Source organism: Pongo pygmaeus, chromosome 4, assembly GCF_028885625.2.
Source record: "Pongo pygmaeus isolate AG05252 chromosome 4, NHGRI_mPonPyg2-v2.0_pri, whole genome shotgun sequence".
In the NCBI taxonomy this organism is placed as follows: domain Eukaryota; kingdom Metazoa; phylum Chordata; class Mammalia; order Primates; family Hominidae; genus Pongo; species Pongo pygmaeus.
This window is the reverse complement of record NC_072377.2, coordinates 100599513-100623592: the sequence shown is the minus strand read 5'-3', so window position 1 is coordinate 100623592 and position 24080 is coordinate 100599513. Positions and strand designations below refer to the sequence as shown.

The following is a 24080-nucleotide window of genomic DNA, read 5'->3' as shown; positions in this document are numbered from 1 at the left end:
CATGTGACAAACTAGTACATGTATTCCCCAACTTAAAGGCTTTCAAACATTTTAAACACATTGTTCAGGTCTAACAAAATTAGTCTGTGCTCTAATAAAAGAACCCCCTTTTGTTCCAGATATGAGAATACTGAATAAAATTTAACATAAAAAAAAATACATAGGTAAGCTTTAAAGAAGAGAAATTCCCAAGTAACCTAAACGGGAGGGAATTCTAAGTCCTCTGGTGAGCAAGCCTGAGCCAGAATGACTCACGGGGATATCAGAAACAGATACAACAGCTGGGAACTAGGAATCGAATTCTCTAAATGAGAAAGGAATCCTGACTACAGGCCCTGTGCTGAGTTACTAGCTTAAAGCCAGAAGCTACTCAGAACTGATCATCCACAAACATAAGCCTTGACAACTGCCCACCTGTCCAGAACAATGGCAAGGAAGCTTTCTTTCTGGCTGGAGCCATGAGTGTAAAAATGCATACGCATGAGAAAAATAAATTCCAAACTTGTGCCATTGGGCACTCAAGGACCAAATTTATTTCTGTAGAGTGGAAGCACCAAGCCAAGATATTAACGCCGTTGAAATCTGAATGACCACAGGCAGCAACATACTAAAAACCACTTGGTAGAGGCAGATCCACAACATAGGGGAAAAAGGACTCTCATGGAAAACAATCTTCGTTGAAGGTGAATTTCAAGCCACATTTTCCCAATCTAATCAGGAAGTAAAATAGCATGTGGGAGAGTCAGTGTTACAAATATGGGAGAAATTTTACTTCAAGAATTAAAGACAGGCTGGGCGCAGCAGCTCACACCTATAATCGCAGAACTTGTCTATCCTCTTTTGCACCTTGGGTTGAGTAGTGAAGAAAGAAATAGAGGTGAAGAAGGAGGCCGAGGCAGGTGAATCAGTTGAGCCCAGGAATTCAAGACCAGCCTGGGAAACATGATAAAACCCTGTCTCTACCAAAAACACAAAAATGAGCCAGGCATGGTGGCTCTCACCTGTGGTCCTAGCTACTTGGGAGGCTGAGGTAGGAGGATCACCTGATCCCAGGGGGTCAAGGCTGCAGTGAGCTGTGATTGTGCCACTGCACTCTGGCCTGAGTGACGGGGCAAGACCCTGTCTCAAAGAAAAAAATAACTAAAACAATAGAAAAATCTGAAGGGGACTTTTAATAAATTTTAAAAATCAAAGACACAAAAGAAAAAATAAAAACCCCAAATCAAAAATAGGTGAAAATATAAACTACACATAACTGCATAGAGACTTAAGTGACTGGAAGATAGATCTGAGGCCATTAATCAGAATACAGCACAGAAAAATAAAGAGATGGAACATATGAAAGAGAAGAATCCTGAAAAATAAAAATGCTGGTTACCAGTTTCAGTTCCCTGATGCAGACTCGCCTCTCTAAACCTGACACATCTTTTAAAATAAAATGCTATAAAATAACACATGTTAAAAGCATATGAGGCACTGTTTTAAACATATTGTTAGTATGAGAATATTTATATTCAGGGACTCTGATGATTATTAGCCATAGTAATGGAGTCATATAAAAGGGTTTCATTTTCCCTATTGGATATAAACACAATTTCCTACATTCACAATAAGGAAAAAGCACATGTAACTGAAAAATGTACAAGTGATTCTATTCCCTGCTACCTTCCCTGGCCACTCTGTTAGAATAGTTAATAAGGAAACAGTATGTGCAGGAGGCTGAGCTCCTGATTTCTTGGTGGGAACAGCACTCACAGCTCACACTTTCCCCAACAACTCTATCCTAGGCAACTCTGGAGGCCCTGAGGTGTGGTCTAGGTCTTTGACTCTTAAGTCACTTGTATGGGGGACCTCAGTCCATTATAGAGTTCAGGAAGAATGCTTGCATACTAAGCGCTTTAATCTGTTATGGCAACTTTGAGTGAAATATCAGTGGTCCATGACCTCGCTCAGGCTCCAAACGTGGGCCATGAACATCAGTTGGTTTAGTTCATGAGAGACCTTCCCTGTGAAGGTCGACTGGATCATGAGGTCAAGAGATCGAGACCATCCTGACCAACATGACAAAACCCTGTCTCTACTAAAAATACAAAATTTAGCCAGAAGTGGTGGCACGTGCCTGTAGTCCCAGCTACTCAGGAAGCTAAGGCAGGAGAATTGTTTGAACCCAAGAGGTGGAGGCTGCAGTGAGCCGAGATTGTGCCACTGTACTCCAGCCTGGGCAACAGAGCGAGACTCTGCCTCGAAAAAAAAAAAGTTAACCAAAGTTAACACATTCAATAAAAGCAGACCCAAAATCCTTTTTTCTAACATATAAAATATCTTCCTCAAATAAAGTTAAATGTTAGTTTTTTTTTTGTTTTTTTTCTTTTATTATTATTATTATTATTATACTTTAGGTTTTATGGTACATGTGCGCAATGTGCAGGTAAGTTACATATGTATACATGTGCCATGCTGGTGCGCTGCACCCACCAACTCGTCATCTAGCATTAGGTATATCTCCCAATGCTATCCCTCCCCCCTCCCCCCACCCCACAACAGTCCCCGAAGTGTGATGTTCCCCTTCCTGTGTCCATGTGTTCTCATTGTTCAATTCCCACCTATGAGTGAGAATATGCGGTGTTTGGTTTTTTGTTCTTGCGATAGTTTACTGAGAATGATGATTTCCAATTTCATCCATGTCCCTACAAAGGACATGAACTCATCATTTTTTAAAAAACAGAGTGTTGTAAAGGGATCTGTAGGAAAACAAATGGCAACAAAACAGACCGAGCAACAACTTTGAAACCAAGGTGAGCTAACCATTCCTGTGAGAGGAACCAGGGAAAATGACAAAAGGTGAGTAAACTGGGTGTGAAGTTTTCCTCCTCTAGCTAAGGAGATGTATTTACCAGGTGGCAGCTGCCAAATATGAAATTAGAAACTAGATTGAGAAAAATGAATCATTAGAAAGAATTCAGGGGCAGGTTATTCTGATTGTTGATGAACTTGTCTTTGCACTTTTGCACCTCGGGTTCAGTGGTGAGGAAAGAAACAGAAATATGAGCAGCAGAAATGTAACCCTCAGAGCTTGCCTGGAGGACTGACAACACACCCAATCAGTCGTGGCGGCTCCAGTCAAACTGCGTACAGCCCCAGGACAAAATGAAAATCTTAGGTGTTACTGACACCTGATGAAAATTCAGTCTGTCTACAAGGGTAGAGTAGCAAGAACATCTTATCAGAATGTCCTAGAATTAACCAGAACTCTTCAGTTCCACAAAACAGCACATGCAAAGGTGTGCAACAGAAACTGGAGTGTCTCAGGGGAAAGCATGGGAAGAAGAGATGAAGAAAATAATGCATGAGGCAAGCCAATGACTGGGAGGCTGGATGTATTTCACACTTATGAGCAGTCCTGCCTTTAACTGACTGTGCTCCACCAGAATAACATCTCAGTCATTAGGATCTGCAGCTGTTGGCATTTTCTGCTTTAGCCTTGCCTCCTGGTTGCAGATTTCCTTTAAGCCTTTAACTGACTGTGCTCCACCAGAATAACATCTCAGTCATTAGGATCTGCAGCTGTTGGCATTTTCTGCTTTAGCCTTGCCTCCTGGTTGCAGATTTCCTTTAAGGAAATCATATTTCTACTGTACATTCCCAGAAAAACAGGCTCCCAAGCTTAACCTCAACCCTCTTCCTTTAACCTTTAACTCCGCTTTTACAGCATCGTGATAGCAGTGCCATTTAACACTTCTCACATTGCTCTTTATATTTGTTATGTGGGCCATACCTCTGTATGCCTAGCATCATGTCTGGCCAATTGCAGAAACTCCAGGGAAAGAAAAAAAGAAAGAAAAAAGGGTTCCTTGCTCATATTTTTTTTGATTATCCACTCTATAATCTTTAGCCAAAGCACAAATAGATATTAAGCCTCAAAAACTCTACTTGTAAATCCTAGAGAATAAAAATGAATATTATTTTGTCATTTCTACCTAACCAGGAATAATCTATATTAATGTAACTGCATCTTAGGGCTCTATTCATATTAAGATAAAACTAAACTTTTTTCCAATCCAATAAATATTGAGCAATTACTATGTGGAAGACATGAAGTAGATGCTATAGGGGATTCTGTCTTTAAGGGGCTCATGGTATAGTAAAAGTTTGCATTCTGAGAGAGGAAATCACTGTAGCAAAATGAGAATTTAGTGTGTGATAACTTTTCATGCACTGAAGCTCACTCTTTGAAAAGTGTTCATGGCAAGCTGTTAAATATGTCCTGAAAAACAATATAGTGTGGTAGTTTTTATCTTCTTAATCTGTAAAACGAGCATAACAGGAGTTTCTGCCTCATAGCTACACTATCATCACAGCACATAAGGACTCCGTATGTGCTTAGAATATAGTGTCTTCAGTAAATGTAGCTGTTACTCTTAATGTGTTATAGCCACATTAGAACTATTATTAGAACTATTAATATAAATATTAATATTAGAACTATTAATACTCTGTTCTAATACAGATTATGCTATAATCTTTTACTAGAACCTATTATAGTCACCTTCTAATAATCTATTATTATTGCTTAGGGTAGACAATAGAGTACTATAGCACATGGGTCCAACAATGTCACCTTGCTAATGGTATGATTACACATAGTTTCTGCCCAAATCGCAATGTTCAAATAAACAGATTTGTCCAGAAGCCATCAAGTCTTAGGAGATGCAACGTGGCCTTAAAAACTGGAAATCATGTGACTGAGTAATTATTTTTATGGCTTTCCATCAAAATGGTATGGCTCAATTCTTTTTTTTTTTTTCTTTATATAGACATATTTTTGACACAGTCTCATTGCTGTGTCAGGCCGGAGTGCAGCAGCGCAATCACAGCTCACTACAATTTAACCTCCCAGGCTCAACTGTTCCTCCCACCTTAGCCTCCCAAGTAGCTGGGGCCACATAGGTGCATGCCACCATACCCTAATTTTTAAATTTTTTGTAGAGACAGGGTCTTGCTATGTTGCTCAGGCTAGTCTCAAACTCCTGGCCTCAAGCGATCCTCCCTCCTTGGCCTTCCAAAGTGCTGGGATTACAGGCATGAGCCACCATCCCTAGCCCTTTTTAATATCTTTTATTCAATTTTAAAAAATTGGATGTAGTACCCAACCAAAGTTCATTTAAATGCATGAAAGTGCTTTCGATCATGCTCTGACATTCAGTGGGAGCAAAGAGCTCTATCTAATTCAGAATTGTCACCCAAAATGCCAACAGTATGCCTTTTGAGAAACATTAAGATGACATTTTTAAGTCAAGAGCGTCCATAGAGAAAAAATTAAATGCAATGTTTATGAAGACCTCCTGTAATTTTCTAGTATGCAGATTGCTAATTCTATATATCAGAAAAACTATGAGATACGTTCTTATGAGGTTAGACACACCAATGCTAAAACAGATATCCCAGATTTGTATGATCTCCAAATTGAGGGAATTATAAGGTATAACGAAAGAGGAGATACAAAGATATATATGAACATAGAAGAACATGGGTTATGGAGTTTTTATTTGAATAGGACTAATTAAGACCGTTCATATTTTGAGAAAAAGTAAATGTTTCCACCTAAGAAGTAGTGATCACTTAAAGTTAACTGTGATTATAAACAATGAATAGAAACATACTCAGCTGATTTTAAGAAGTTATTCAAATGAAAAGAAAATGCTTTCTTTTACTTTTTGGTTTCATTCTTTCAAACTGTTACTTTACGTACTATCTTTTATGTTTTCATTGCAGGAAAGATGTCATACTTAGTCAATTCTACCAGAGAATAATCAAGGAACCAAAACTCCCCACTAATTCTATATAATCAACTACTCTCAGGCATTGGGACTCTTCTTTCAAAGCATCTGAACTGAACCACAGCCAATATTTATACTTGAATGTGCTGCTTCATAAACACTGTTTCACAGTGTACGAAGCATGCTGATTCGTAACAGACACCAGGAGTCCTTGCTGCACACACACGGGATTTTTAGTCAGCCTCATTGCTATAGGTGACTTATTCCTTCTCCATCAGTCTACAGGTGTGGCCTTTCCCTGTTCAGCAAGATTTTGCTAAATTTCCCTACTTCATTTTAATCCTATACTGCCTCCTAGAACCCAAGCAGCACACCCTCCCCACCATATTCCCAACAACTCAATATTCCTTTTAGATACTGAAAAATCAGTGCGCAACAGTCGAATTCATTCATCAGAAAGAAGCAATCTATATTAATATAAGCTCTAGTGCTGATTAGGAAATAGACTTTCCCCTTTTGAACTGTAGATGCCACTCCTTGTTGAGCTTCCCTGCAATGCAGAGGTTTTTCCTCTGAAAAACATGTGAAACAGCAGGAACTTTCCAGAGCTGCCGATTAAGCATTTCTGTCATTCTGATGCATAGGTGGTTTCCTAGAAAACTAGAGAGGCCTCAAAGTCCCGATCCTTAGGGAAGCTACCTAAACTCTCTGCCTCATTTTCTGAAGCTGTACAATGGGAATAAAGAACTTGCCCCCTGCCTGTGTATAAGTGGAGAATGCCGGGTCCCTAACCATACAGAAGAGATAGTTAAATCTCTGTGAAAACACTTTGTATTCTTAAAAGACACAAAGTAACCCTCAGTGATGTTATTCTACAACCGTCTCAGTTGTGTAAAGGAAATGGAACTGAAACAGGTTACAACACTTGCCACGCCACACCCAGCATGTATCAGGTACGCAGAAAGGTCAGAGTGAGCTCACGCTCTAAAACGGAGGTCATCACAGGGTGGCGGCTGGGCTGAGAAGGAGGAGGACTATCTCCAACCCTAGAGATAAAGGTGCCAAACCAAACTGACATAGCTGCTGCTTTCCTTCTTTCATGCCACTTGTGCCGGGCCACACAAATCCCTTGTTTTGTAACCCTACGCGTCCGGTCACCAGCTACATTTCCCGGCGGAAGCGGCAGTAACAGTGTTACGGACAGGGAGGAGGAGTCGCCAAGAAACACAGTTAAACTCAGAACGCACAGTATCGCCAGGGTCGGGATAGTAGGAAGAGCGCACGTCCAGAGCCTGGGGAGTCCGCTGCAGGGACCAGGCCCCGGACACGCAGGGCCGGGAGCGGGGGGCACAGGCCGCTAGACCCGGGAGCACGCGCGGCCTGGAGCAAAGCGGCGGAAGACAGTACTCACTCTGCGTGGACACCGGACCCCACAGCCCTCGGCTTGGTTTTCAGGTCTGCATTCCTAGCTGGGCTCGGCTCCCGCGGTTTCCGCCTGGAGCTCCAGCCCAGCTCTCTGAGTGCGACGGGGCGGGGCGGTCCCGGGAAGGCGACGCAGGATGCTCCCCGCCCCCCTGCCCGGCGGCCCCGCCCCGGGAGCCCGGGATGCGTGGGGAGGGAGGTCCCGCTCCGTGGACTCGTCATGCGCCTGGCATCTGGAGACTGGCTCACTCAATAACGCAGCCTGTGATGCGGACCACGTGCTGTGTGGGCTGCGCACCGCCGGCTGATGACAGGTTACCGCTCCCTTGGCTGTCACCCTGTGACTACCAGAATAAGGCAACGACGGTGGTTGCACTTCGCAAATACGCTCCCCCGAAGACCTCTTTTGAAACTATAAAGTGGATTAGTAATGACTACAACCAGGGATTTGCAAATGCAGTTAAAACTGTGTAATGGATTTCTTTAAAGAGTAGTTTAACACTAAGAATTCTACCGGATTACTTTATATTACAGTATATTACAAACTTCAAAATTAGAATAGATTTGAAGCCATTGAATACAATATAAATTCATGAGTCTATACTGCTGTAAATAAATGAATGAATAAATAGAGGGGTTAAGCCACTCTTTCATATAGAAGGCCAACTAATAAATATTGAATGATGGAGTTAGAGAAAATAATTATAAAAATTTTTAAAATAAATGAAAACCCGTATATCAACCACATTAAAGGCTCTGAACCCTAAACTTGGGGTGTGAGTGAAGGAGGTGGTGGTGGTCACTGTTTGAGGAACACAGACCTCAGGACAGGCTGGCAGTGCAGTGTCGAGTCATGACAAGTGATGGCCAGTGGCATGAAAAAGGTGAACTCATCCACACAGCTTTGTACCCCACCAGGCAGCCAAGGCAGGTAGGGCCCTCTGATGTCCCCTTCAAGGTACTCCTCACAGCGACCTTATTTTTTTTTCTTTTATTTCTGTCAAAAATCTAGTGAAATAAGAGCCCTTCCAACTTTAAGATTCTAACATTTCCAGAGCAGAAGACTCTGGCCTTATAATTTCTTTTTTTTTTGAGATGGGAGTCTCGCTCTGTGGCCCAGGCTGGAGTGCAGTCACGTGATCTCAGCTCACTGCAACCTCCACCTCCCGGGTTCAAGCAATACTCCTGCCTCAGCCCCCCGAGTAGCTGCGATTACAGGCATGCGCCACCACACCTAGCTAATTTTTGTATTTTTAGTAGAGACAGGGTTTCACCATGTTGGCCAGGCTGGTCTCGAACTCCTGAGCTGAAGTGATCCGCCCACCTGGGCCTCCCAAAGTGCTGGGATTACAGGCATGAGCCACCCGCCTGGACTTCGAATTCTTCTTGATATATAGCTTATATATCCCTTTTTGTTGTTGTTGTTGATCATGAGTATTGTCATTCCTTTTTAAAAATAAACTAAAACTCAGCTTATCTAGGTTTCACTGACATTAATTTCTCCTGTGACAAAAACAGCAAAGGGTGACTAATTTGGGCCACACCCCATAGGGATGGGCCCTGGGCCCCACAGCTTCCAGAGTTAGGCAGCTCAATGATGCCTATCTCTGAATGTATTTCTGTGCTCCTGATGAGTAAGATGAGTAATCACATGGTTATAAAACAAATTTTCCGGCCAGGCATGGTGGCTCATGCCTGGAATCCCACCACTTTGGGAGGCCGAGGCGGGTGGATCACCTGAGCTCAGGAGTTCCAGACCAGCCTGGGCAACATGGTGAAACCTTGTCTCTACTAAAAATACAAACATTAGCTGTGTACAGTGGTGCGTGCCTGTAATCCCAGCTACTCGAGAGGCTTCAGGCAGGATTATCGCTTGAACCTGGAAGGTGGAGGTTGTAGTGAGCCGAGATCACACCACCGCACTCCTGCCTGGACAATAGTGAGACTCTGTCTCAAAAAAAAAAAAAAAATTCACAAGATTCTTCTGCTGTAAGTCAGGTAGAAACGGGCTCCTTTCCTTAGAGTGAAGACAAACAATGTAGTTCCACTGCTGTGCTGTGGCCACCACAATCCCTGAGGGTGTCCTTCCTGCCAGTGTGGTTCTCAAATCATCTGCATATGAAACTCCTGGGAATGCCTATTAAATATATGAAATCCTGGGCTCTTCCCCCACCCTGGCGAATCAGAATTTCTTGGCTTGAAACCTGAGAATCTGCATCTTAACCAGATTCTCCAGTTGATGTTTAGGTTATGGGTAGCCTCAACTACCCACATTCTGCACTATTCAGTCTCCTGGCTACTCAAAATGTGGTTGCCAAAGCAGCAGCAGCACATCCACTGGAAGCTTGTTAGAAAAGCAGAATCATTCTCAGTAAACTATCGCAAGAACAAAAAACCAAACACCGCATATTCTCACTCATAGGTGGGAATTGAACAATGAGAACACATGGACACAGGAAGGGGAACATCACACTCTGGGGACTGTTGTGGGGTGGGGGGAGGGGGGAGGGGGGAGGGATAGCATTGGGAGATATACCTAATGCTAGATGACGAGTTGGTGGGTGCAGCGCACCAGCATGGCACATGTATACATATGTAACTTACCTGCACATTGTGCACATGTACCATAAAACCTAAAGTATAATAATAATAATAATAATAATAATAAAAGAAAAAAAATGTAAAAAAAAAAAAAAAAAAAAAAAAAAAAAGAAAAGCAGAATCTCAGCCTCATCCCGGACTTCCTAAATCAGAATCTTCATTTTAATAAAACCCACACTGACTCATTATGTACATTAAAAGGTGAGAATTACTGCTCTGGATCTTATTTCTCAAGCCCTGGTTATTGTTTGTACATTACTTACATAATATTTTTTAACCTGCCATAGATATATTATGTTTACTTAATTTAAAAGAAATAGATTTACTTTAACCTTAAATTCAGCCTCACTATAAATGAAAATAGCCATAGGATTAGGAGTTGATGTGCTAGTTTACTTTTTATAGCACATTAAAATATAAGCATAATTATTAAAATAAAAATGCTTTGTTGTCTAACACACAGTCATCTCACAAAGCACACGTGGTAGGAGGGTACTGTGGGCTGATGCTGGCACTGAATGTCAGCATACCCTCCACAGTATCCGAAGAGTTAACCCAAACCCTCACTCCTATTACAGATGAGAAAAGTAAGAACCTGGGAAGAGAGCTGTGTTGCCAAAGTCAGCACAGCTATTTATGACAGACCCAGGACCCAAATCACAAGTATTTCTCTGATAGGTGCTTATTCCTTCACAGATCTCCTCCTGTCTAGGCTGGGAGGAAAGTTGTGTTGCGTTTTCTTCTGTTTGAAAGGCCTAATGTTGCTGAATAACCTGTCATCTGTAGTTTTCCTATTCAATTAGGTAATTCTCCTGTTTTCCTTTCTGTCATGGATATCTGTCCTTCAGCAGGAGACGACATATTTGAAAACCCTCACCACATATTGATAATTTCCCACCTCATCAGTCCATGCCTTCCCAAAGCAGGATCCAGAAGACTCACACCCCCAGATTCCCTTGGAGCAGGGTGAAGGCATGTGATTTACACTGGCCAATCAGATGTGCCAAACAAGAATGAGCTGGGAGGTGAGCAACGTGTGCAGGCTGCTGCCCACCAGGAAATCCATGTTATAATAGGGATTTTGAGTCTTCTGCATTGTCAGTGGCAGAGTTCTGGCACCCAGTCCTACATGTGACAGGAGCTGAGCTGTGGTGGCAGCAGGCGAAAGCCTCATAGTGTTACTGTGCGTTATTCCTACTGTAACGCTTTAGATTTCTTCTGCTGTACTCTCCTGGATTTCTCTACTAGCTACCCCGTTTCTTAAGAAATTCCTTTTTGGCTTAGTCAGAGTGGGTTCTAATTGGAACTAACAACTTTAACCAGTACATCTTCTTAATAGCATGGTCTTCTACAGAGATATTCCTAATGCAATTTGAACCTCAGTTTCCTCACCTGAACAGTCAGGTTGGTGAAATAGAAGTTGTCTGACAAGTCTTCCAGAAATAAAATTGCATGACTGGTTATGGATCACTATTTTCATATAGGCTTTAGTAAGTCTGTATAATTTCTGCAGCCTCATCTTCACTACTGATTTACCAAAAATTAAATTTTAAGAACTAAATATTTTATACTAATTATTTTGAATTAGAAAAATTTATATCACTTAAGAGCATTAGATCTTTGAAGCCCAAAACTGCATAGCAGAAGGGATATTATTTGAGGGCCCAGTTCCTCATTTTGTAAGCATTCTCATAAAACAATTCTACAATATATAGAAACCATTCTCTAATACATAGCGTACACATATGCTTCAAATTAAGTACTTAATTTTTAAAACTTTAAAGTTTTCTTACTAATTGTAAAATTATCACTTATTTTAAATTTCAAATTAACTATTTCCAGAATCAAGAAAACTAGAACTAGTTCTCACTTCCAATTATATCTACCACTCTGTCACGCCTTTTCAGAATGTGTTGGGAGAATATTATTTTGCCTGTGTGTGCCATGATAACTGTGTAATAAAAGGCTTCAAGTTATGCTATTACCCCCAGCTTTTCTAAATGATGCATGGGTATGTAATTCCTTAAGGGATAATGCTATGAGTTACAACCATTCCAATCTGGCATCAAAAGAAGAAATATGCAATTACGTTTGTTCAACACCTTATAAAAGTAAAAAATATGAGAATGGAAGGGGTGAAGAATCAAACCCTGGAGAACTCACATTCAGGAAACTGATAAAGGAAAGTGAGTCAGAAAAGCCTGGTGAGAAAGAGAAACAGGAGACATAAGAATGGAAATGGGAGAGGATGGTGTTTTTAAAGCCAAGAAAAGAATTTCAAGTTTGCTGTTAAATACTAAAGCAATAAACATGTAGCTAAATCATCTCCACTTCTCAGTTATGCCCTGCCCCTCCCAGCTCTTAAGACAGAACAGGGTTTCTGGGGAGATGTTCAAATTCTTTATAACTATCCCATCTCAGAAAAATAGGGTAACTTCTACGTTAAAAAAAAAACATGGAAAAGGTCTGATTCTTATGATTACGTTCAAGAAAAAACTGGGTGTGGTTTTCCACAATGTACTAAACCTTCAAAAGTTTAGATAATAGCAAGTGTGGGAACATTTACAAATAACTCACTAAATCTCACTGGGTGGGTGTTTTGCTAATGAGGTGTATCATTTTTAGTGGCATAATTTAAGTGTATGCTAAATACAAGTCCTAATAACAATAAAAGTTAATCTTTTTAAGTTGAAGACTCTCTTTTATTTGGAGACCTGGAAATAACAGAATATGAAGATTAACAAGATCAATCACGGGAGAGGTCCATTTTCCCAGCACCTACTGAATGCCAGGGCCAGGCCTAAGTGTTAGTATTTATTTTCTTTCATTTAAGGCTCTCAACAGCTCTGACAAGAGAAGTCCAACCCTCATTTTACAGATGAAGAAACTGAAGCTCAGTGGGACTGGACAAATAATAGTGGCAAAGAGGAAATCCAAACTCATATTTGTTTGTGTAAGCAACTCTCTCTCACCCAGCGACCATCAGTGAATGCTGTGGTGTCTCCAGCAGCAGTAAAGAAGGGCTAACAAAGAGCAGACCTCAGTTTTGAATTTATATTGGTTCCAAATGTTAATTAACTCCCTGTATTTACGATTCATGGTCTTTCAATGATTTTTATATTTTTATTGACTCGTAGAAGAGAGCTTTGAAAAGGCCTTTAAAAGGCACGGGTCTTAAAGTGGCATGGTATTTAGTGTTAGAGGGACTGGCCTCTTCTCACTTCTCAGCTGATTATTGGTTTGGGCACCATCAGGGACTTGGAGAGCAGTCAGAACTCTGAGTGACACTAAAATACTAACTCTTCATTGAGCAAGTGACATCTATGAGAAAGTCTGACTTTCATAAGATAGCCACCAGTTTTAAAGAAAAAAAAAAAAGCTTATGTTAAATAGTTGTATAGATAGTCCTGAAACATAGGTTGAGGTTTTAGATAATCTTGGACATACTAGAAGACCACAAAGTTGAAATGGGCTGAATATAACAACTTTTTTTTCTTTTTTTTGAGACAGGGTCTCGCTTTGTTACAAGGCTGGAGTGCAGTGGCACTATCTTGGCTCACTGCAACCTCTGCCTCCCGGGTTCAAGCCGTTCTCCTGCCTCAGCCTCCCGAGTAGCTGGGATTACAGGCACGCGCCACCACGCACCATGCCCAGCTAATTTTTGTATTTTTAGTAGAGATGGGGTTTCACCATCTTAGCCAGGCTGGTCTTGAACCTCTGACCTCGTGATCTGCCTGCCTTGGCCTCCCAAAACAATTTTATTTATCAAAAACTACCAGCTAAAATTATAAAATTATACTTTCTTTTTATTTTTGAGACAGAGTCTTGTTCTATTGCCCAGGCTGGAGTGCAGTGGCACTGTCACAGTTCACTGCAGCCTTGACCTCCCAGACTCAAGCGATCCTCCAACCTCAGCCATCTGAGTAGCTGAGACTATAGGCAAGCACCACCAAGCCTGGATAATTTTTAGTTTTTTTTTTTTTTTTTTTTTTTTTTTTTTGGAGAGAGAGGGTCTTACTATGTCGCTCAAGCTGGTCACGAACTCCTGGGCTCAAGTGATCCTCCTGGTGATCCTCCTGCCTCAGCCTCCCAAAGTGCTGCGATTACAGGCATGAGCCACTGTGCCTGGCCATTTTCTTGTCTCAAACGGTGAGGTTTCAGTGATTTTTATAAGCTGCAAAACTTTGAAGGGTTATATTACCAAAAATTGCTTAGATGGAGTTTATAAGACCCAGCATTGTCAAAGACCTCTTGACAGGAAACCTGGGTTCAAGCCCTATCTCCATCTTACTGGTGTTGTGAGCTTGTCAAGGTTACTTAACCTCGTTGAGCTCTGGTTTCCTCAAGTATAAAGGAATAATAAGAAGACTGTGAGGGGATTACATGATATAATTACATAAAGCACTTAGCAGCACGCCTGGTGTGGTTAATGCCCATGAGGAGGATTTGAATTATTTTCTAAAGTGGGAGCACTACGTTTTTACTCACAGTATGTTCAAAAGTTTATATCATCTACAGATAGTCATGATAATAATTAATATTTAATGCATATTATTATATGCCAAGAAGATTTATACAATAAATGGTTTTACTAGGTTTTAAATCATTCACATCATTATTAAGAAATTATATTCTCTCTTCCAGCACAGAAATGATACTTTGTTAAAAAACTTCAGTGATATCCGGACACTGTTTGCCATTCCTACAGGCCCCACCCACTAATGATATCCCTGTAGAATACAGTAGGGGTCTTTTCATGTTCAGGAAATCACTGACCTTGGTGGCTGAGGCTGTTCCACCAGCATAGGTTCTGGAGGATTGACTGCTGCCGAGGCTTGCTGCTTTTTTCTTGAAAATAGAAAATATTAGTTTCAATGGGGGAAAACACCCTACCAATGTAGTCAAATGCAAATACAAATATTTTCTCAAGCAAAAATCAGACTAATATTTGAAACACACCCAAAGTAAACATATGCTTTGAATTTTTTGTAACTTTGCCTGAAGATGATACAAATATTGAAATGAAGAGTAAGTTGAATAAGTCTCAATTGTTCAATATTCAGTGATTTTGGAGAACTGCAAAACTCACTGAGGCAGTTCTCATGTACTTCCAAAAACATCACTCACCCTTACAGTGCCACAGAGAGTATACAATGTTACAATGTCTATGCAGGGTGATTTAGAAATATGTATCAAAGATGCTATTCTACTTGTAAAAATGTATCTTAGGGAAATAAGAGAAGAGAAAAAGTATTTTTCTACAAAGATATTCATCACAGTACTATAATCTAAAAAAGCTGAAAACAATATCTATAATAATGAATGTTTATTAAGTACTATGGTGTGCCAGGTAATTATTCTATTAGAATAATAGAATTATAGATAATAATAGGATAAAATGCTCCAAGAATAAAGCCTCTTAGAACGTTATTCTAAGTACTTGAAGTGTTTTAAATACCATGAGTAACAACATAAACCAATATAAACCCAATAATATTGTTATCTCTACTTTATGAGTGAGGGGACTGAGGAACAGAAGGAATAAATTACTTGGCCACGGTGACAGTTAGTAAAAGGCAGGATATCTGCTCCAGACTCCAATCTCTTACCTACCTATACTGCCTCCCATAATAGGGGGTTATGTTACGGGACAGCCATAGGATGAAATATCATCTGGTTATTAAAAATCATGTCCTAGAAGAACACTTCATTAAATAAAAACATATTATTCATATTTTATACAAAGAAAAGTTAAATTATAAAATAGTATGTTTAGTATGATCCTTTAAGGTCATATGAGGTTATTTTCTGATGGTGTGAAGAGTAATTTTTAAAAAATCCTTCTTGGGCTTTTTTGTGTTTTCTCATGTAACTATTTTAATTGAGAAAAAGAAAATAAACAGGGGAAAAAGGAAAAGTAAAATACACAGCTGCTTTCTCAACAAGACCTTCATATCCTGTATCTCTTTCTCTTTCTTATGACTATCTATATTCCAAGGAAGCAAGCATATAAAGTTCTGTTGTTTTTTTCTTGTTTTTTTTTTTTTTTTTGAGACGGAGTCTCGCTCTGTCGCCCAGGCTGGAGTGCAGTGGTGCGATCTCGGCTCACTGCAACCTCTGCCTCCTGGGTTCAAGCAATTCTCCTGCCTCAGCCTCCTGAGTACCTGGGATTACAGGCACATGCCACCACGCCCAGCTAATTTTTTGTATATTTAGTAGGGTTTCAGTGTGTTAGCCAGAATGGTCTCTATCTCCTGACCTTGTGATCCGCCCGCCTCAGCCTCCCAAAGTGTTGGGATCACAGGCATGAGCCACCGCGCCCCGCCAAGTATAAAGCTTTATAATGTAAAATGGTGATATGCTCCAAGGTCTATAAAGTGTGAATAATGTACTGTAAATATTGAATACAGAAGGCAAGATAATGCACAAATTAGCTAGCATATAACACATTAAAGTGTTCTATGTCTATGCAATAAATATTTTATACGTATAATTGAGAATAATTTGGTTTCATTCTTTAATATATAGAAGAAATATTTAGCCAAATTTATATTTTCTAATTTATTGAAAATGCATGCCATGGAAGTTTGAACTGAAGTCTTCTTTCCCTTCAGGGTAAATTTTGCCTTAGCATGCCCCAAACTCAAAACTTAGTTTGCTGTCCTCAAAGCACAATCTCTATGTGTCCACTCGCCAACCACTCTAGGGGGCCTCACAGGCATTTGCAGGAGTTCAGGCTCCCAGGCATCATCTGTAGAATAAATAAATAGTCTCTCCCAAGCATACACTTACTACCATCAACCAAGGAAAGAAAAAAACCTAGATAAATGTGATAAAAACAAAAGAGGCTGCTAAGAAGCTAGTGATGCAGGTGTGATATGTGAGATGGTAAAAGGAGGGGATAACCTACATTTTATCCAGATTGCTATCTTTTTTAAATTATCACAAATAATAACAAATAGCTTCTGACAACCTTAATGTACAAATGGATTCTGTGTAAAAGACTGGACATAAGACATAAAGACAAGAATACAGCAGTAGCATTATCCATTTCAACTTCATTACCTATGTCAACCTCTCATTTGCCAGCGAGGAAACTGAAGGAGGTTAGGTCAGTTCTCAATGTGACACAGCTGTCCCAAACTCCAGCTATTAGCTTTTGATCTTAGCTACAATTGAGGAAGGCCATGTTCCAATCCTGGGCTAATTACAGATCCCATTCGCTACATCAAAGCCCACATACTTAAAGTCTATAAATGGATTCCACTACTTACAATATGCCAATTAGGATCTGCCAATGAGAATTTAAAAACTCGTATTTTGGCTGTGATGAAGATATTAAGTTAAAAATAATAACTGTTTAAACTTAATATATATGCTGAAAGTGACTTACTAATAAACGAAATGTTTTTTAACTTAACGGAGGCTCCCTCAACTTTCTTGTGGGTATGATCTGTTCCCCTGAAGACTGGCTTGCTCTCAGAGCTGCCTGGATTACTTAGTCCACAAAGGACCAATGTAGTTCAGCTGAAGTGAGACTGGAATATGTAAAATCATCTTTCATTAAATTTTTATCTAACAAGTATTTATTAAGCCCTTTGTTGACATCTGGCACTGAAAATACAATGCAAAAGCCTTGAAATGCACCCATATACAGAACAGACTCCTTACTTTCGGATTGGTAATCAGAGTTTAATTACATGTTGTTTTGGCTCCCTTTCCTCATTTGTGTCTGACTTCGCATATTCATTTGTTCATTCATTCATTGGGAAAACTATGAGCCTGGTCCTATTCTAGGCAATGGGGATATAATGACCAATTAAACAGAAAAAGCTCCTGCCCTCGTGGCACTTACATTCCAGTAGAAAGACTCAGCCTTTAAGTAAGTCAACAAAAAAACAAGATGACTTCAGAGAATGGTGAGTCCTGAACAGACGGTGAGACGGGATGAGGTAACAGAGAGTGACTGGCTCAGGGTTGCTTTAGACAGGATGGATGAGGAAGTGACATTTGACTAACACCTGACTGCTGTGTGGAAACCAACCATGTAAATATGGGATGAGGGAAAGGAGGCATTCTAGGTAGACAGGGCAGCACGTGCAAGGGCCCTGAGGTAAGAACGGGCTTGGTAAGCAGAAGGAGCAGAAAAGCGAGTGCAGCCAAAGCATGCTGGGTACAGGCATGTATGGTATGAGATGAAACAAAATGCAGGATCAAGATATTTATTCTGAAGTGACGCGGGATCAGAATAGCCCTATAGTCACATGAATTTGGGGTCATCAGTTTCTTCCAGGATCTGGTTTGCTTCCTAGTCTTCTCAGGTTACTACCTGACCCCCATGAGTCCTCCCTTGCCTCCAGTGCAAGGTTTTCAATGTCCTCTGGCTTCATGTCACCTCGTGCTTAGTTTTGTTGGTATCTTCTTCACACTTATACTGCTTAACATCAGCATCAGTCCTTAGAAATTCTACCCTGCCCGGACAGATCTCTTAGCTCACTAGATCTGCATACTCACTAACTAGTGATAGGGCTGGATCCACCCTGAGGAAAGAATTCATCTACTCACAGTAAGTAGAAACTCTCAAAACAAGCTCATTTTTATATGATATTGCACCATCTGTTGCAAGAAGGCATGAAAAGAATTAGTTGCATACTTTTTTATATATCTATTGTAGTTCAGAGAAAAAATTTTTTACTCAATCAGAACTCGAGTCTTTAAAATTTTCAAAATAACAATGAAGTTCCAAGAGCCAGGCAAAGAGTTGCTGTGTCACTGTCACTTAAAATCTCAGAAGAGGCTCCCTGAGTGAAGCCACATGTTTTACCCTGAGACTTCATGACTCTGTGAAGAAAGGCACCACATTTTCTAGGACAATGGTCCTACCTTATGATTTATATAGCAAGAGTCCTGTTCCACCAAATGCCAGCTATGAGATCTCCGGCAAGTTTCTGAACATTTCTCAACACCAGTTTTCTGAGCAGGGTGAATAACTCTGCTCATACCTCGGAAGGTGATTTTGAGGGTTAAATGAGTTACAACATATCCTGAGGTCTGTGACCCACAGGCTGAAAATCCTGGCTCTAAAGGGAGAGGCCCAAAGTCCTTGCCTAGGTAGCAATGGAACAGACTGACCTCCACAGGGCAACCCCAGTGGGTCTGGTTTGTACACATGAGAAGACTTAGTGGCTGCTGAAAATTTTCTATGAGTTTTATTATGTATACAATTATAAAAAATAACATTTTATGGGATAGAAAAATGTAATTTTTTTCCTTAGAACTAGCTCATGATTCTAATAATGGGATACTGTTAATTTACTTGGAAACAGTTTGATTTTTTTGAGATTTGCTTTTAAGCTTTGTTAGGTTGAACCAGATCAGCTTTTAGAGTATGCAATATTGTGATATAATAAGAAATCTATATAGTCATGTGCTGAATATGGGCATTTCACTCAACAACAGACTGCATTTTCTGTATATGGAACAGTGGTCCCATAAGATTATAATGGAGCATATACAGAAACTTGATGTATGGCACATGATATTGGCATTGCAGATCAAGTAGGGGAAATGACTAATATTTGGTCATGATGCTGAGACATTTGGTTTTCTATATGAAAAACTATATATAAATAAAGCTGTATCTACCATCTAGGTTTGTGTAAGTACACTCTGGCATTTCCACAATGATAAAATTGCATAACAACACATTTCTTAGACTTCATGAAATGTATTTTTCAGGATAAAAACTCTCATTAAAATATGTAAGTTTTGACATATTTGTTAAGAATCTACTCCATAACCTAGTAGTTGTCCTATAAAATGGCAAGAAGTCTTGTGTTTCTACATGAAAATACATGTTTTATTTGAAAATAGTGTCAAGAAAAAGACTGTCTTTCAAAAGTGTAGGCAGATTCTCCAACACTAGCAATTATAAAACTGTGACTCTTATTTACAAATGTTCTTTTAACACCATAGTTTAAGTGGTGACCAAATAAGTACAAATTGCTTTTATTACCAAAAGAAGTATAAATGTGTGCTACTGCAAGTGCAAAGCAGTAAATACAATATGCTGGCTCCAAAAAACACTAAGTCAAATAAGCCTTACCATTAACTCATAATATTACACAGAAATTCACATACTGAGGCTAGGTGCAGTGGTTTATGCCTGTAATACTAGCACTTTGGCAGGCAGAGGCAGGTGGATCACCTGAGGTCAGGAGTTCGAGACCAGCCTGGCCAACATAGTGAAACCCCATCTCTACTAAAAATAAAAATTAGCTGGGCGTGATGGCGCATGCCTGTAATCCCAGCTACTTGGGAGGCTGAGGTAGGTGAATCACTTGAACCTGGGAGATGGAGGTTGCAGTGAGCCAAGATCGCGCCATTGCATTCCAGCCTGGGTGACAGAGCAAGACTCCATCTCAAAAAAAAAATAGATAAATAAATAAATTCACATACTGAATGAAATGTCCCATGTTGTAGGACCTTAATAACACCCACTATGGTGAGCACACTCCAGTGAGTTGTTTGTTGTTGTTGTTCTTTTTTCTGATTACTCAGTTTCCGTGTGTCATCTCAAGTGGAACCCCTCAAGGTAGTCCAGCTCAAGTCTTTTTAGTCCTGAGGTTGCTGCACTGACCAGGAGTCAGGAAAATGCTACTCTTCTAGAGCTCTGCCTCTGCTTCCCTCAGAGCCTCATCTCCTACCTACAAAGGGAAAATAGCTATACCTACGTCATGGGAATTGGAATGATTGAACTTGCTGTATAATCTTGAATGAAAAGAGGGCATCACACAAGGAAGAAAGAGGGAAATGAAGAAGTAGAGACGTGAATAACAAAAAAATGACAATAGAAGTAAGAAAGTCTATGGAGTTGGCCTCCATCTATAAGGTAGACTTCATAATATAAGTAATTTTATGATGAGTATCAGATGCTAGTTAAAAACACAGACTCTGGAAAGTGATTTCAATTCTGGGTTCTATTATTAAAAAACTGTGTGGCCTTAGATGGGTTATTTAATCAAGCTGTGCCTCAATTTCCTTATCAGGAGAATGGGGTTGCCATAAGGGGCATGTGTGTGCTCATGTGTGCACACATATATTTGCATGTGTATATAATGCCTATTTAAGTGTTAGCTATTTTCATCAAATGATCTCTGGTGCTCTACTACCTTTACAGAATCTACAGAAAAAAAAATGCTTACGGTATTCTCTTCCTTTCCTGCCAAACTAGTTCTCACAAGGGCATTAATAGTGAATATATTAACTAGAAATACCTACAGTTTAAAACAAGATGCAGAAAAAGGCAATGAAAGATTAAGGAAATTGTTAATGGTAGAATTTCAGACATCAGCAAGCCACCTAAGAAAATACTATAACATAGTGCCTCCTAAATATATCTACTTGATAAGATTGTCCCTACAAAGGTGGGGATAGTGTGTGCATATAAACCTCTTTGAATTGTATGTGACATTTTGGAGAGTATTTTTTGTATTCGTACATGTGTGTAGCTTTCAGAGAAAAAATCACAGTTTCATCAGATTCCACAGAGAATATGAACTAAAAATATTTCAGTATTCTTGCCCTCCAAGTTCTCTTTGTTCTTATTTTCTGTCTGTATTTAAGAGGTGCTTTTCTACTCAAACACATGTGTGTGTGCCCCCACCCCTACACACAAGCACACAAAACATACACACTCATATACACACACACAGCAGCAGCAGCCTTGCTCTGAAACTATCTCTTAGGGGCCCCAAAGTAAAAAAAACTCAAATACACAGCGCTTCTCTCTTTAAGGTCTAAGCAGATACATGCATGGGTACTTTTCTGGTCATTGTTCAAACACTCTTATCTTACTCTTTTATTATCTATGCTGCTTATTGTTCTTTTTCTTCTGGTTTAATAAGTACATTTAAGATAAAGAAAAAGTAGGAAGAAGAAATAATAATTACTTAAAATCTTGTCATCCAAGACAACTAATTTCAGTTTTTTCCTATTTTTATACAAATACAAAAATATGCACAAGATAACATATTATAAGTATGTTATATGAATGGAATTGTAATCTTACATTTAGAAAGATTTTTACCTAATATAAGCATTTTTGCCTGTCATTAAATGTTTTTCAAAACACAGTATTAAAAATGCCTTCATCAGTATATCAGTGCTATGATTTTACTTTACTTCCGTACAGGTGTTTCCTTCTTAGTTTGTTATTATAAATAAAGCTATGATAAATATCGTTGGATATAAGTAAATCATCATGTACACCTCTGATTATATACTTGGAATACATTCCTAGAATTGGGATTTCTGGGTCAAAAAGGCTTTTCTTATTTATGATGCAGTCACTTGTTCCACATTTTTAATTTGTTTTAATTAAGGAAAAGTTTAATCATATTTCTAACATTTTCAAAATTATTGGTGAGTTTTTATTATTCAAAGAAAATTTATATATAAAGTCAAGACCAAACATTTTCTCAAAACACACACACATCCTAACATGTACTCATTCAGAAACAAAAAAATCAACAATGTGTGATCAGTGCTGAGCCAAGAAATATATTTTTCCATAATTTTTTAACACTGTACCACAGCAAGGAATTACCTACTTTTAACCACTGGGTGTCCCCTGAACTATATATATGGTTAACATGCAGGCAGATAGGACCATATCACGTCTAACAAATGTCTAACCTTTCTTATTGGCGCTGGTAGTAAGAACCCTCATTATCTTTTAAATTCGCCAGTCATTCAGCTTTCAATTTCACTAGTGAAATAAGTATATTGTATCAGATTTTACTGAGTCTACTTGCTGTATTAAGAAAGTAAACAGGAAAAAAAGTGACAAAATTATATTCAGAGAAGCAATTTTTATCTTAAGTACTAAGTGAAACCAAAAAATGGGATGTGATTATAAGATTGTTTTAGCTCTCAGTTTCCTATAAATAATTTTCTTCAAAATTGTAGATTTCAGATTTTAGAGTGATGTATTTCTAGAATGGTACTAAAGTCCAAAAATTCTGTTCCTTAAGCTTGAATTAGATCCTTTAGGAATGAGAGGCTTGATGTGCAAAAGAGAGAGCCCAAAAATGCCAACTTTAATGTGAATAACAAACTAGGAGGTCTAGAATCATAATGATTAAGACAAATTTTTAGAATTCACTTGTTAGTTCTTTCCAAACAACATCTCTCTTATCTGATGTTTCTTAATTAATAAATGAATTCATTTACCAATAAACAATTGGCAGAGAACAGTACCAAACAATCCGAGACATCTATAACATGTGAAGTGTCTCAGTCACACTGACAAAGATTCTCTCCTTGACTAAATTCTAATCAGGCTCCTCTGAGCTCTTTTTCAATTAGGCCTCATTGTTGGACTTCCATGTTCATCTCTGCACTGCCCACTCATAGCAAGAATACTGATAGGCTACTTTAGTCAGAATCCTCCATTCTTGCTATCCGATCAAGTCCCCTCATCCTCCACCATCTGCCAGGTGAGATCTGATCACCCACTGGCCTTAAGTAAGAATCCTATAGGTCACTTTTCCCAGAATCCACCTTATCCCTGATGTTTCCTCTTAATTTTCCATCCACCGATCCCCGACCCTGCTCCTGGCTATAAATCCCCACTTTTCTTCATTATATTTGGAGCTAAATATTACCAAGGCCTTGAATAACTATAATAGAATGCAGTATTTGAGAATGATGTGCATGGAATTCGATTTTTAAAATTAAGGTTGGCTATGGAGTCAATTCTTACAAAAACCCTCTCGGAAAAACCAGCCACCCCTATAATTTCTCCCCTCTTACTGCAAAATTCCCTTGCAGTGGTCCCTACACCTATAGCAGTGATCTGGAATGAAGACTGCCTTCCATTGTTTAACAAGTAACATGAATATTTTTTTCCTTACAGAACTTATCTCTTTTTGTGTAAGTAAACACTGACTTCATTTTTCATTGCTTTATCTGCTGTTCTTTACATAAATCTACATACATTGGAAGATGAACCTACCATGCAGAATCTCCACATACTCAGCACCCTCTCAATCATAATCACAGTACAATGAAAACCTTCTGTTACTCCACAAAAACAGCTTGGAAGAGAACTGATATTATCCCAGTCTCCAATCAGGACCTTGCCTCAGCCCCCATCCCTCTGGAAATATCAGCATTTCAGCCCTACTGACCCTCCACTTCTTCCTGCACCCCCCACACTGATGACAGGGAGCACCCAGCTTCCTCTACCCCCTTGCTTGCTGCTTCTTTGACTTGAGT

At 39.4% G+C, this 24080-nt stretch overlaps 1 protein-coding gene across 34 annotated transcripts in view; it reads right to left on the bottom strand.

Annotated features, from left to right (window-relative positions):
* Positions 1–24080, bottom strand: part of CAST (calpastatin) — a 112046-nt gene that overhangs the window by 63811 nt on the left and 24155 nt on the right. For 20 of the 34 annotated variants that reach the window (XM_054487781.2, XM_054487777.2, XM_054487778.2 and 17 more), the window contains exon 3: positions 14577–14648. The exons of 11 other annotated variants lie outside the window; for them this stretch is intronic. In XM_054487781.2, coding sequence (XP_054343756.1) covers positions 14577–14648 — 72 coding nt within the window. Of the gene's footprint in view, positions 1–7188; positions 7289–14576; positions 14649–24080 lie in introns of those variants that run through there. 3 more of the 34 variants (XM_054487790.2, XM_054487798.2, XM_054487795.2) reach the window with 2 other exon arrangements.